The following is an 11,096-nucleotide window of genomic DNA, read 5'->3' on the forward strand; positions in this document are numbered from 1 at the left end:
GTTTTTTTTTAAGATTTTATTTATTTGAGAGTTAGGGAGAGGTCTTCCATCCATTGGTTCACTCTCCAAATGGCCACAATGGCCAGGCCAAAACCAGGAACCAGGAACTTCTTCCAGGTCTCCCACGTGGGTGCAGGGGCTCAAGCACTTGGGTCATCTTCTGCTGCTTTCCCAGGTGCATCAGCAGGGAGCTGGATTGGAACAGGAGCAGCCAGGACTTGAAATGGTGCCTATATGGGATGCCAGCACTGTACATGGCGCCTTAACCTGCTGTGCCACAACACTGGCCCCAAGGTTTTTTTTTCTTTTCTTTGTTTAAGATTTATTTATTTTTTTGAAAGGCAGAGTTACAGAGAGGCAGAGGCAGAGGCAGAGGCAGAGAGAGAGAGGTCTTCCATCCACTGGTTCACTCCCCAGATGACCGCAATGGCTGGAGCTGAGCCGATCCAAAGCCAGGAGCCAGGAGCTTCCTCAGGGTCTCCCACGTGGGTGCAGGGGCCCAAGGACTTGGGCCATCTTCCACTGCTTTCCCAGGCCATAGCAGAGAGCTGGATGAGAAGTGGAGCAGCTGGGACTAGAACCAACGCCCATAAGGGATGCCGGCACTGCAGGTGGCGGCTTTACCCATTAGACCACAGCACTGGCCCCCAAATGTTGTATTTTTAAGAAATATCCTACAGGCAGTCTTAGGTCCAGGCTCTGAGAAACCAAGTGTTCTAATCACAAATATTTATTAAGCAGCTATTATATGCCAGGCTAAGAGTCTTCATTCTAGACAGAGACGGCATCGTGGAAAGGCTGCGCCCTGGTGGGGGCAGAAAACACCAAGAGTGTGGATACACATGGACGGCCAAGAACACCCAGCCGGAGGGCACAGGGGCCACGGCCGGCATCTGGGGCCGGAAGCGGCCAGCCCACAGCCGGGGGAAGTACCTCCAAATCCGTCCAAGTTCCCCAGGACCCACGGAGGCCTCAAAGGAAACCACGTCCACCATTCTGGTGGAACTCCCACCTTTACTGCTAAGGCTTCCAGAGCCAGGGCGGACGGCACGGGGGACCTGACGACCGGTGGGGGCGGAGCCCCAAGGCTTCCCCAGGCCAAGGGCAGAGCTGTGACTCCTGTGCCTACTGGGAAACCCGGCGCCTCCACCACTCCTCTCACTCCACGCTCCCTAAGACCTCAGCCAGGTCCCAGGGCCGGGCCAGCAGGTAGGCAGTGCTAGTCGCTGGCTGAACGGGCAGAGGGGCCTCCTGATTCGAAGCCCAGGGGTGGGCCTGTGACATCACCAAAGGGAAGCTGACCGCATCCCAGCAGGCTGGACGACACACGAGGACGACGCGACACCGGGCCTCTTGGAGGGAGGGGTGGCCGCATGGCACGATGCGACGCCCAGGGCAGGAGGGCGGCCGGCCCGCCGGGGAAGGGGTGGGACTCGGGGCTCCAGGGTCACTTCTTCTTGGCTCGGTCTGCGGCGTCCAGGGCAGCCATGTTGCGGGCGGCCGTGACCAGGTGGATGATGCTGATGAGGGACTTGAGCAGGGCGATGGGGGCAGTGACCCAAAGGCCCACGCGGAAGAGCCCCACGGAGCCGACTGCAGGGAGGCAGCAGGGGTGATGCGGAGAGAAGGGGGATCAGAGGAGCGAAGCGCCTGGGGGGCTGAGGCTGTCCCCTCCGCAGGCGGGCAGGCAGGCAGGCTGGCCAGCACCCCCCACCCCGCCCGTCCTCTCCTACCTAATGGTCCCTCGGAGAAATTGAACAGGTAGAGGAGGCAGTAGAAGAGTTCGTTGCCGGCACACAGGGTGAACAGGGCAGGCTGCGCACACAGCAGACAGGATGCTTAAGCAAGCGGCAGGCACGGGCCCACCCCACCCCACCCCCGCCACGAGCCCCTCCACCGCCAAGTCGGGGTGCGCAACCCAGGCGTTCGCTTCTCCTTCTAGGGGGCTGCCCATGCTTCCAGAAGTGCTCTCAGACGTCCCCCACCCCCCCTCCACCCCAGCCACTCAGCTCCCAGGGTGCACCGGGCCGAGCCCTCCCCCTCCCCCCAAGCCTGCAGGGTCTGGGCGGGCCCTCATCTGCCCTCTCCTGCCCTTCGGACCAGGGTCCAGCCCAGGACCGCCCCGAGGCTCACCCTGGACGTGTAGTAGATACGGAGCACTGGATTCCCAGACAGGTCGATCATCTTGTGACTCTCACTGCCTCGGACCACGGAACTTGGGGGAGGAAGAGGGGGGCAATCCTCGGGCTTTCTCTACCATCACCACGCACCTGATCCCCCCACCAACCCACGAACGGCAGGTGCTGGGGTCACCCCCCTTGCATAGAGTGCAGGGCACAGCTAAGGACCAAAGTTCCTGTTTACCAAGGTGGGGGCAGGGTCCAGATTCAGATACCGCATTCAGAGGCTTCCAGAGGACAAGGGTTTGGCCTAGTGGTGCCACTTGGAACACCCACATTCCATGCTGGAGCGCCTGGGCTCGAGTCCTGGCCCCGCTCCCAATCCCAGCTTCCTGCCATTGCATTCCCCCGGGAAGTGATGGCTCAAATCACTGGACTCCTCCCACCCTCGCGGGACACCTGGATGGAGTTTCTGGCTCCCAGCTCTTCCACCTGGCCCAGACCTGGCCAATGTAGGCTTTTGGGGGAGTGAACCAGAATGGGGGGCTCTCTCTTTGCCTCTCAAATAATTAAAAAAATAATAAGAAGAAGAAAGACTCCTTCCTCTGAGTCGCCACCCATTTGGAACCCTAGGATCTTGAGATAGGAGGGTCTTAGGGACTGCTTAACCCCAAGGCGCTGTGGCAAGCTCCAGGGCTTCGAGCAAAGCGGCGCTGGCACAGAGACCTCCCCCCAGGCCCCCTCCCCGGGGTGGGGCCGGCCCCAGACCTGTGGAGGTGCAGCCAGTGACTGGCCACGTCCAGGCTCATGCTGAGCTGGAAGAGGAGGGTGGCGCGAGGGTACAGCAGGGCCAAGTTGACCAGCAGGCACATGGTGGCACAGCGGTCGGTCAGCATGTCCAACATGGCTCCAAACCGGGTTCCTGCAAGAGGACGGCCATTGGGTGGGAAGGCACTGGGTGGGAGTGGGGGGCGGGGGGTGCGGATCCATGGCAGGTGCACGCCGCGGGTGGAATACACAGGGGCCACAGTGGCGGGAACAACCCCATCCATCAAACCCAGAACCAAGGCTCAGTCTGAGGACAGATCAAAGAACCTTCTATCTCCATTCTCCCTCTAAGCCGGCCCTGTTGTCCTGGCCTACATAGCAAACACCTGTGGAATGGGCCACCGCCCGGTCCTGCTCTTTGACAGCAGCCCCGGCCAGCCATGGATTCGACTACCAGAGCTGGCTTAAACCGGCGCCGCTGCACAATCCCAGGCCACCCCGTTACCCTCCAGAGAGAGGGCAAGGGCAGAGCCCCAGAGGGCTCGCGGCGGGCGGCTGTCACCTTGATTGAGCGCTCGAGCCGCGTGTCCATCGAAAGCGTCCAGGAGCCCGCTGAGCAGGTAGAAGGAGGAGGCCGTGAGGGGGCAGCTGGGCATGAAGTAGAAGGCGACGATGGCGAAGACAATCCGGGCGTAACCTTGGGACGGGACGGGGCGCCGTCAGGGAACCGCCGAGGCCCCCCACGCCCTCGCGTCCGGCCCGAGCCGCGGGCAGCACTCACCGATGAGGTTAGGCACGAACAGGAAGATATTTTCGCCCGGCATCGCGCCGGCTCCCTCGCCGCCCAGGGCGGGCCCTGGCGGTGCCAACGCTGTCCCGGCGCCGCCAACCGCGCGCTGGAGCCCGCGGCCCCGGCCGGGCCCCAGCTGTTCCAGCCCGCAGGCTGCGGGAGCAGGGGCCGAGCCAGCTGTGCGCGGGGCGCAGGGAGCGCGCGCACCCCGCCCCGGCGATGCGCAGCCCCCCGCCCCCAGCCGAAGCCCCGGCCAGCAGGGGTCTCGGCTGCTCCAGCTGTGCTCGGCTTCCGGGAGCCCACTCGACTGCTCGAGTCGTTGCCAATTTAGAAGAGAGACGGAGTGGGAAAAAAAGGAGGGCTTAAAAATGGCTGCGGCCCCTTTAAGACCTGCCCGCTTCCCCGTCCTTTTCCTCCCTCCGCCCCTTTCCATCGGTTCGTACCAAAACGCAGAGCAGGGGAGAAGGGGCAAAGGGCCGTCGGCGCAGAGCAAAGGAAGGAACTAAAAGGGGAAGCGCCCCAAAGAGGCAGGCCCGAGCGACTATCTCGGCCTTCCTTTCTGCGGAGGGCATGACCTCCTGGAGAGATGGATGAGACGGTAAGGCGCCCCTCTGAGTCCTGGCACACCCCCGAGAGGCCGGGGCAGTTAGTACAATCCACATGTTCCGGCCCCGCCCCCGCCAGGCCTTGGGCCTCGTTTGCTCTCGCAGGAGCCGTCTCGGCTGCGAAGTGGCGGCTAGAGTGGCCCGGCGCGGGGCTGGCGCCTGCTTCTGGAGTCACCCTAGTGGTGGGAGGTCCCGGGCTCCACACCCTGCGCAATCGCCCCAGATTTCCCAGGACTCCGGCGCAGGACCTGGCGGGGTGCGGAGGGGGGCCAGGGACGCGGGGGAAGGGTCTCTCGTCCGGGGTTCTAGAACCCCGGTCTCCTAGCAGCGAGGCTGGGGAGCCTCTGCCAACGCTGAGGTTTTATAGCAACGGGTAGCAGCGCCTCCCTGGCTCCCCTTCTTTCCATCCTTCCTCCCCAGTTCCATCTCCCTTTCCCGCCCCCACCCCCGCGACCTACAACAGGGCCCCTTTGACCTCCCCTCCTCCCCTCGTGCCGAGTACCCCAAGATTTCAAACCATCTGCAAGGTCCGGGGCGCAAGGGCAAAGCTGCCGTGGCTTGGGAAGCACCTTGGGAGGGAGGAAAGGACAGATGGACAGACCCTGTGTGGGCGATTTGGGGCTGGGGAGTCATTGTGGGCCCACTCCCCAATATAAGGCTACAAAAGGTTTTTCTTTTTCAGACAGAACTGAGACAACACGATGTTTTTTGGAAAAGCCCGGGTTAAATCTGGGCTTGGGGAATGGTGGAGGGATGGGTTCTGGGCAGGGGCAGGCGGGGGGAAGTGGGCTGCTTTCTTCAGCCCAACCCAGGCTCCTGCTTTCTCAGGGGCATGGCATCCACTCCCGCCAGGAATGAGGAGAAGGGCAGCCGGCTGGCTCCAGCTCCAGCTCCAACCTCCTTGAGTGAGGGGCCGCTGAGCTCCCAAGGGGAGACCCTGGAGATGGGAGTGGAACTGAGGGCTCCCAGGCAGAGGCACCCGTCCCAGGTCTGAGACACAAGCCCTGAGCCTCGTGGGTCAACCCTAAGCCCTGGGGCCCAGACCCACCGCCCACAGTGCGAGCCCCTTGGGGCTCCTCCTGAGACGGCCCGCCCCTACCCAGGTCCAGACCTCGGGGCTCAAGGCTGCCAGGTCGCACACGCAGCCCACAGCCCCAGCCTGTGAGCCCCTGGACCCAGGAACCCACGGAGGAGCTCCAAGCAAGCCCTTCTGACCTCTCCTCCCCAGAAGGTTTCACTCTCTCGCTCTGAGGAATTCCTGACCCGGATCAGCACGGAGCTCACCGACGAGGCCTTGTTTATCGCTTGCTGTCACGTGAATCCTGTGCCCATCAAGGAGAAGCAGACAAAAGACCAAGGGACTCAGATATCCCAACACGGTGATCCCCGCCTTGGGAGAGCCGCGTCTCCTACCAGCCCCGACCCCCTCCCCGCCAGAGCTGACCTAGCCAGGTCTGGGCCAGATGAGAGCCAGGGACTCCTCCTGGGTCTGCCACAGGGGTGGCAGGGCCTCACGCCCTGGAGCCAGCTCTTGGCTGCCCGCTGTGCCTTAGCAGGAAGCTAGAGTTGGAGACGGAGCTGGGACGCAAAGCCGGGCCCTCCCGGGCGGGACGCGGGTACCTTAAATGCTGCACCGGATGCCACCGCCTCCCCACCACCAAGATTTGGTGTCCACTTTCATGAGCCAGCCCTGGAGCCCACCCAGCGCTGACCTCGCCCCATGCTGAGCGAGTCCCCACTGCTGGCCGGGCGCCCCCTCAGCCCCCTTTTTCTCTAGCTGATCTCTTCCTGGCCACGGGGATGGTCGTCCTCTGACTGGGGCCTCTACTTCCAGTGTTCTGCACCAAGACCCGAGGCACTGACACCCGGTGAGCGCGGCTGCGAGGGGACGAGCCTATGCGGGTGGGGGTGGGGTGTCCATAGCACCCAGGCCAGGCAGGAAGTCTGGTCCCCTCAGGCTGCCAACCGGAGTTCTCAGCTCGCTCCCTTCTCTGCTGCTGTCCCTAGCTCTGACAGGAACCGGACCCGCACCAAGGCACACCTCCTGCCGTCCCCTCGTGCCAAGGTAGGGCAGGGCTGTTGACACTGGCCAGACGGTCACGCTCTGTGCCAGTGTCTGTCTGAGGCGCTTGGGACGCAGGAGTGAATGACCCAGTGTCTGCCCTTGAAGAGTTCACAGCTTAGTGTTGTGGGCAGACAAGGGGATGGCCTATTACAACCCGATATGGATACGTGCCCCAAGTACATACAGGAGCAAGGACAAGACCCGGCCTGTGTTGGAGAAATCGGGACGCTTCCTGGAGGAGGTAACTCCTAAAGAAAGAATTTTGCAGGAGAGAAGAAAATGAAAGGGTTGGTGAGGATTGCACGAGCAGTATCAGTCTTGGTGGAGTGAAAGTGTGTGTGTACTCACACAGGCCAGGAGAAGGGCCCACCTGCGGGAGTAGGCGAGCCGGGAGCTGGGGGCTAAGCAGGACAGGCCTCGAGCGTGCCATGCTAAGATCCATAGATGTTTTCCTGGAGGTGAGGAACTGCTGAAGAATTTGAGCAAGGGAGGTTGGAGTTTTACTTATTTTATTTATTTTTTTTTTGTAAAGATTAGTTTTATTTATTTGAAAGAGTTGCAGAGAGAGGTAGAGACACTCAGAGGTCTTTCATTCATTGGTTCAATCCCCAAATGGCTGCAAATGGCTGGAGCTGGGCCAATCTGAAGCCAGGAGCCAGGAGCTTCTTCCGGGTCTCCTATGCGGGTGCAGGGGCCCAAGCACTTGGGCCATCTTCTACTGCTTTTCCAGGCGCGTTACTAGGGAGCTGGATTGGAAGTGGAGCAGCCGGGACGCAAACCATTGCTCATAGGGGATGCTGGTGCTGCCACCTAGGGCTTTTTTTTTTTTTTTTTTTAATAAATTTTTTCTCCTGTTTTCTTTCTTTTCTTCTTTTTTAAAAATATTTATTTATTTGAAAGTCAGAGTTACACAGAGAAGGAGGCTGGAGGGGAGAGAGAGGTCTGCCACCCACTGGTTCACTCCCCAAATGGCGTCAATGGCCAGAGCTGGGCGGGAGCCTCTGCCAGGCCTCCCACACAGGTGCAAAGCCTCAAGCACTTGGGCCGTCGTCCACTGCTTGCTTGCTTTTTTTTTTTATAAGAATTTTTTTTTTATTTTTAAAAATTGTTTTATTTTTATTTATTTGAAAGTCAGAGTTACACACAGAGAGAAGGAGAGTCAGAGAGAGAGAGAGAGAGAGAGGTCTTCCATCTGATGGGTCACTCCCCAATTGATTGCAACAGCCGGAACTGTGCCGATCCGAAGCCAGGAGCTTCTTCCAGGTCTCCCACGCGGGTGCAGGGGCCCAAGGACTGGGGCCATCTTCTACTGCTTTCCCAGGCCACAGCAGAGAGCTGGATCAGATTGCTGGATGAGAAGTGGAGCAGCTGGGACTAGAACCGGCGCCCATATGGGATGCCGGCACTTCAGGCCAGAGGGTTAACCCGCTGCACCACAGCGCCGGCCCCCCACAGATTTCCCAGGCCATAGCAGAGAGCTAGATCGGAAGTGGAGCAGCCAGGACTCAAACCGGCGCCCATATGGGGTGCCAGCACTGCAGGCGGCAGCTTTACCCGCTAACGCCACAGCATCGGCTCCTACTTTTAAAATTGATTGATGTGAAAGGCAGTTACAGAGAGAGAGAGAGAGAGAGAGAGGTCTTCTGTCTGCTGGTTCACTCCCCAAATGGCAGCAATGGCCAGGGCCGGGCCAGATGCAAGCCAGGAGCCTGGAGCTGCATCTGAGTCTCCCACGTGGGGGCAGGAGCCCAGGCACCTGGGCCATCTGCTGCTGCTTCTCCAGGAGCACTGGCAGGGGGAGCTGGATCGGAAGCAAAGCAGCAGTGCAGTGTGGGCGCCAGTGTCACAGGTGGCGGCTTAACCTGCTGTGCCAGCACGTGGGTGCCCTGGTGTTGGAGTCTTAGGTCCCTCGATCTATGGTCAGTGAGAAGAGGAGAGGCTGGGGCCAGGGAGGCCGGTCAGGAATTATTCTGCAGGGACCAGGTTGAAGGCTCTAAGATCCTTGTCACAGTAAGAGTAGAGACGGGGCGGTGGGGGGGGGGTACAGAGCAGAAAAGACCAGGAAGTTGGATGAGTTCAGTAACTGATTAGGAGCAAAGAGCGGACAGCTGCTAGCCTGGGTCTGCTTCTGTTCAGGACTCTTCCGTGGCTGAGTCCAAGCCAGAGGCTTGCTTACAGGGTCCTCCGGCCACCCCACTGTCTCTCTGCCCTGGAGCCTGTGGCTGCTCCCCTCGCCCCCTGTGCGGTCCGGCCAGCCTTCTCGGTCCTCCTGGAACACGGTGGCCATGTCCCCACTTTGGGCACCTTCGGCTTTGAGGATACTTTGGCAACTCGGGTGGAAATGTAGACATTTGGAAACAAGGGGGCGGAACTCAGCAGGGACGTCTGGGCTGGGCTGGGTCCCACCTGGGAGGTGCTGGGAGGGCGGTGGAGGTTGTCCTGGAAGGGAGAGAGAGGGAGAGAGGAGCCGGATGCTGAGCCCTGGAGGAGCGGACAGTGGGGAAGTGTTTACTATCTGTTGTGGGCCAGGCCACCAAGACCAGGAGTAATCCCCGCTGTGACTAGTGCCGCTGTTTCCATGTTTATCACCACAGCCTGCGGCACAGTTCGGTGCAGAATAAGCCGACATGCTTGTCCCCAAGGAGACTTGGGGACGTTTGATCCCTACCCCGTTGGGCCTTGGTGTTAGAAGCAGCTGGGGCCGGAGCCGCGGCTCACGAGGCTAATCCTCCGCCTTGTGGTGCCGGCACACCGGGTTCTAGTCCCGGTTGGGGCGCCGGATTCTGTCCCGGTTGCCCCTCTTCCAGGCCAGCTCTCTGCTGTGGCCCGGGAGTGCAGTGGAGGATGGCCCAAGTGCTTGGGCCCTGCACCCCAGGGGAGACCAGGATAAGTACCTGGCTCCTGCCTTTGGATCAGCGCAGTGTGGCGGCCACAATGCGCCTGCCGTGGCGGCCATTGGAGGGTGAACCAACGGCAAAGGAAGACCTTTTTCTCTGTCTCTTCCTCTCACTGTTCACTCTGCCTGTCAAAAAAAAAAAAAAAAAAAAAAAAAAAAAAAAAAAAAAAACAGCAGCTGGGCCTTTGCCAGCGCCACGGCTCACTTGGCTAATCCTCCACCTGCAGCGCCAGTACCCCGGGTTCTAGTCCTGGTTGGGGCACCGGGTTCTAGTCCCGGCTGCTCCTCCTCCAGTCCAGCTCTCTGCTGTGGCCCGGGAGTGCAGTGGAGGGTGGCCCGGGTGCTTGGGCCCTGCACCTGCATGGGAGACCAGGAGAAGCACCTGGCTCCTGGCTTCGGATCAGCGCGCTCGCCAGCCATAGTGGTCATTTGGGGGGTGAACCAACGGAAGGAAGACCTTTCTCTCTGGGCCTTGAGCGCGCGCCTGCTGTGACTCCGCAGTGAGCACTGCGCAGGTTGTCCGGCAGCCGCCGTCCACCCAGCGGTTTCCCCTCCATCCTGAGGGAGCATCTTCCTATTGTCCCCCTGTCAGCGCCCCCGCAGTCCCAAGAGACATTGCTCTCCACACCCTCAGCAAAGACTTGTGGTCTCTGAGTTGCCCCTGGAACTGGGGAGCACTGTGACTTCCCAGAGGCGTGGGCTGGGGAACGGGTGAGCGGACAGGCGGTCGATACCGTCTGTGGGCCTCATTGAGCGTGTATTTGGCCCTCACCGTGTGCCAGCACTACCCTAGGGGTAGCAGTTTGCCAGGGAGCAGAGAGCCCTGGCTCTCAAGGGTGGGATGACGATTACTGATGGAAGAGGGGCGCGAGGGTGGGGGATGGGTGAGCAGATGGGTGTGGGGGGGATGAGTAGATGGCTGGATGGGGAGATTGGGGGATGGGGGATGGGCAGATGGATGAATGGACAGATTGGGGGATGGACAGATGGATGAATGGACAGATGGGGGATGGGGAGATTGGGGGATGGACAGATGGATGAATGGACAGATGGGGGATGGACAGATGGATGAATGGACAGATGGGGGATGGGGGCGGGGGATGCATGGGTGATTGACAGAGCTTGGAGAACAGGTGGAGGGTGGAAGGATGGGAACAAGAGGCTTGGGCCTGAAGAGTCACAGGTTGTTCTTCTCTTCCAGGGAGCTCTGCCCAGCAGCGTGGCAGCCTCACTTGGCCTCTCACTCCCTCCCCCGTTTTGTCCCCTCTAGACCGTGCCTCCAAGCTCCCCTTTTGCAACTCGTTAAGCACTTCACTTGAGACGGACTCCCGGTCGTGAGCAGTGGTCATCTCAAAGCCTCTGGACTGTTCTGGAACCATCACTCAACTTGGCACACAACTCACCACCCTCTGGCACAGACACTGCCAGGAATCAAGGCTGTAATAAAGAGTCGGCCCCTCCCTTCCTTGGGCTCCGGAGTGCTCTGCTGTGGGTTCTCGGGGGGGTGGAGGTGTGAGAAGATGCACACGTGCACCCCCTTTTTTGGGGAGCAGGTGTGGACGCTGAGTGTGGGCAATTTGGGGTATGGTTTGAATTCAGTCTGTTGGCAGAGGTGAGCTCTCCTAGCCAAACTCGACCCCTCCCAGGTCTAGACCATCAGTGTTGAGGACCCTGAGCCTTGGGCCCACGTCACGCCCATCCCCGGTGAGAAGGCAGCATGACGGTCTTTGTGTTGAAATCTCTGCTTGGAGCCTCCTGAGAAAGTCTATATACATCTCCGCGCATCAGTTTTCTTATCTGGAACATAGGAGTGATAACCCATCTGTCTCCCAGCGTCCTTGTGAGGGTTCAA

General features: G+C 60.3%; 1 protein-coding gene and 1 long non-coding RNA gene across 2 annotated transcripts; one reads left to right on the plus strand and one right to left on the minus strand.

The window, feature by feature from the left end:
• Positions 1-714: 714 nt before the first annotated feature.
• CDIPT (CDP-diacylglycerol--inositol 3-phosphatidyltransferase) lies at positions 715-4,071 on the minus strand. The gene is made up of 6 exons (XM_002711864.5): positions 3,670-4,071; positions 3,451-3,585; positions 2,889-3,042; positions 2,134-2,215; positions 1,734-1,815; positions 715-1,593 (listed from the first exon to the last, which is right to left on the minus strand). Exons 1-6 carry the CDS (start codon positions 3,710-3,712, stop codon positions 1,448-1,450), a joined length of 642 nt encoding a protein of 213 aa, XP_002711910.3. The 5' UTR covers positions 3,713-4,071; the 3' UTR covers positions 715-1,447.
• Positions 4,072-4,373: 302 nt separating this feature from the next.
• Positions 4,374-10,709, plus strand: LOC103348601 (putative protein T-ENOL). Its single transcript, XR_007920160.2, has 6 exons — positions 4,374-4,539; positions 5,112-5,271; positions 5,512-5,662; positions 6,118-6,151; positions 6,291-6,348; positions 10,515-10,709. It is a non-coding gene; the product is annotated as a putative protein T-ENOL (long non-coding RNA).
• Positions 10,710-11,096: the final 387 nt, after the last annotated feature.

This window comes from Oryctolagus cuniculus, chromosome 19 (assembly GCF_964237555.1).
Source record: "Oryctolagus cuniculus chromosome 19, mOryCun1.1, whole genome shotgun sequence".
Classification (NCBI taxonomy): Eukaryota; Metazoa; Chordata; class Mammalia; order Lagomorpha; family Leporidae; genus Oryctolagus; species Oryctolagus cuniculus.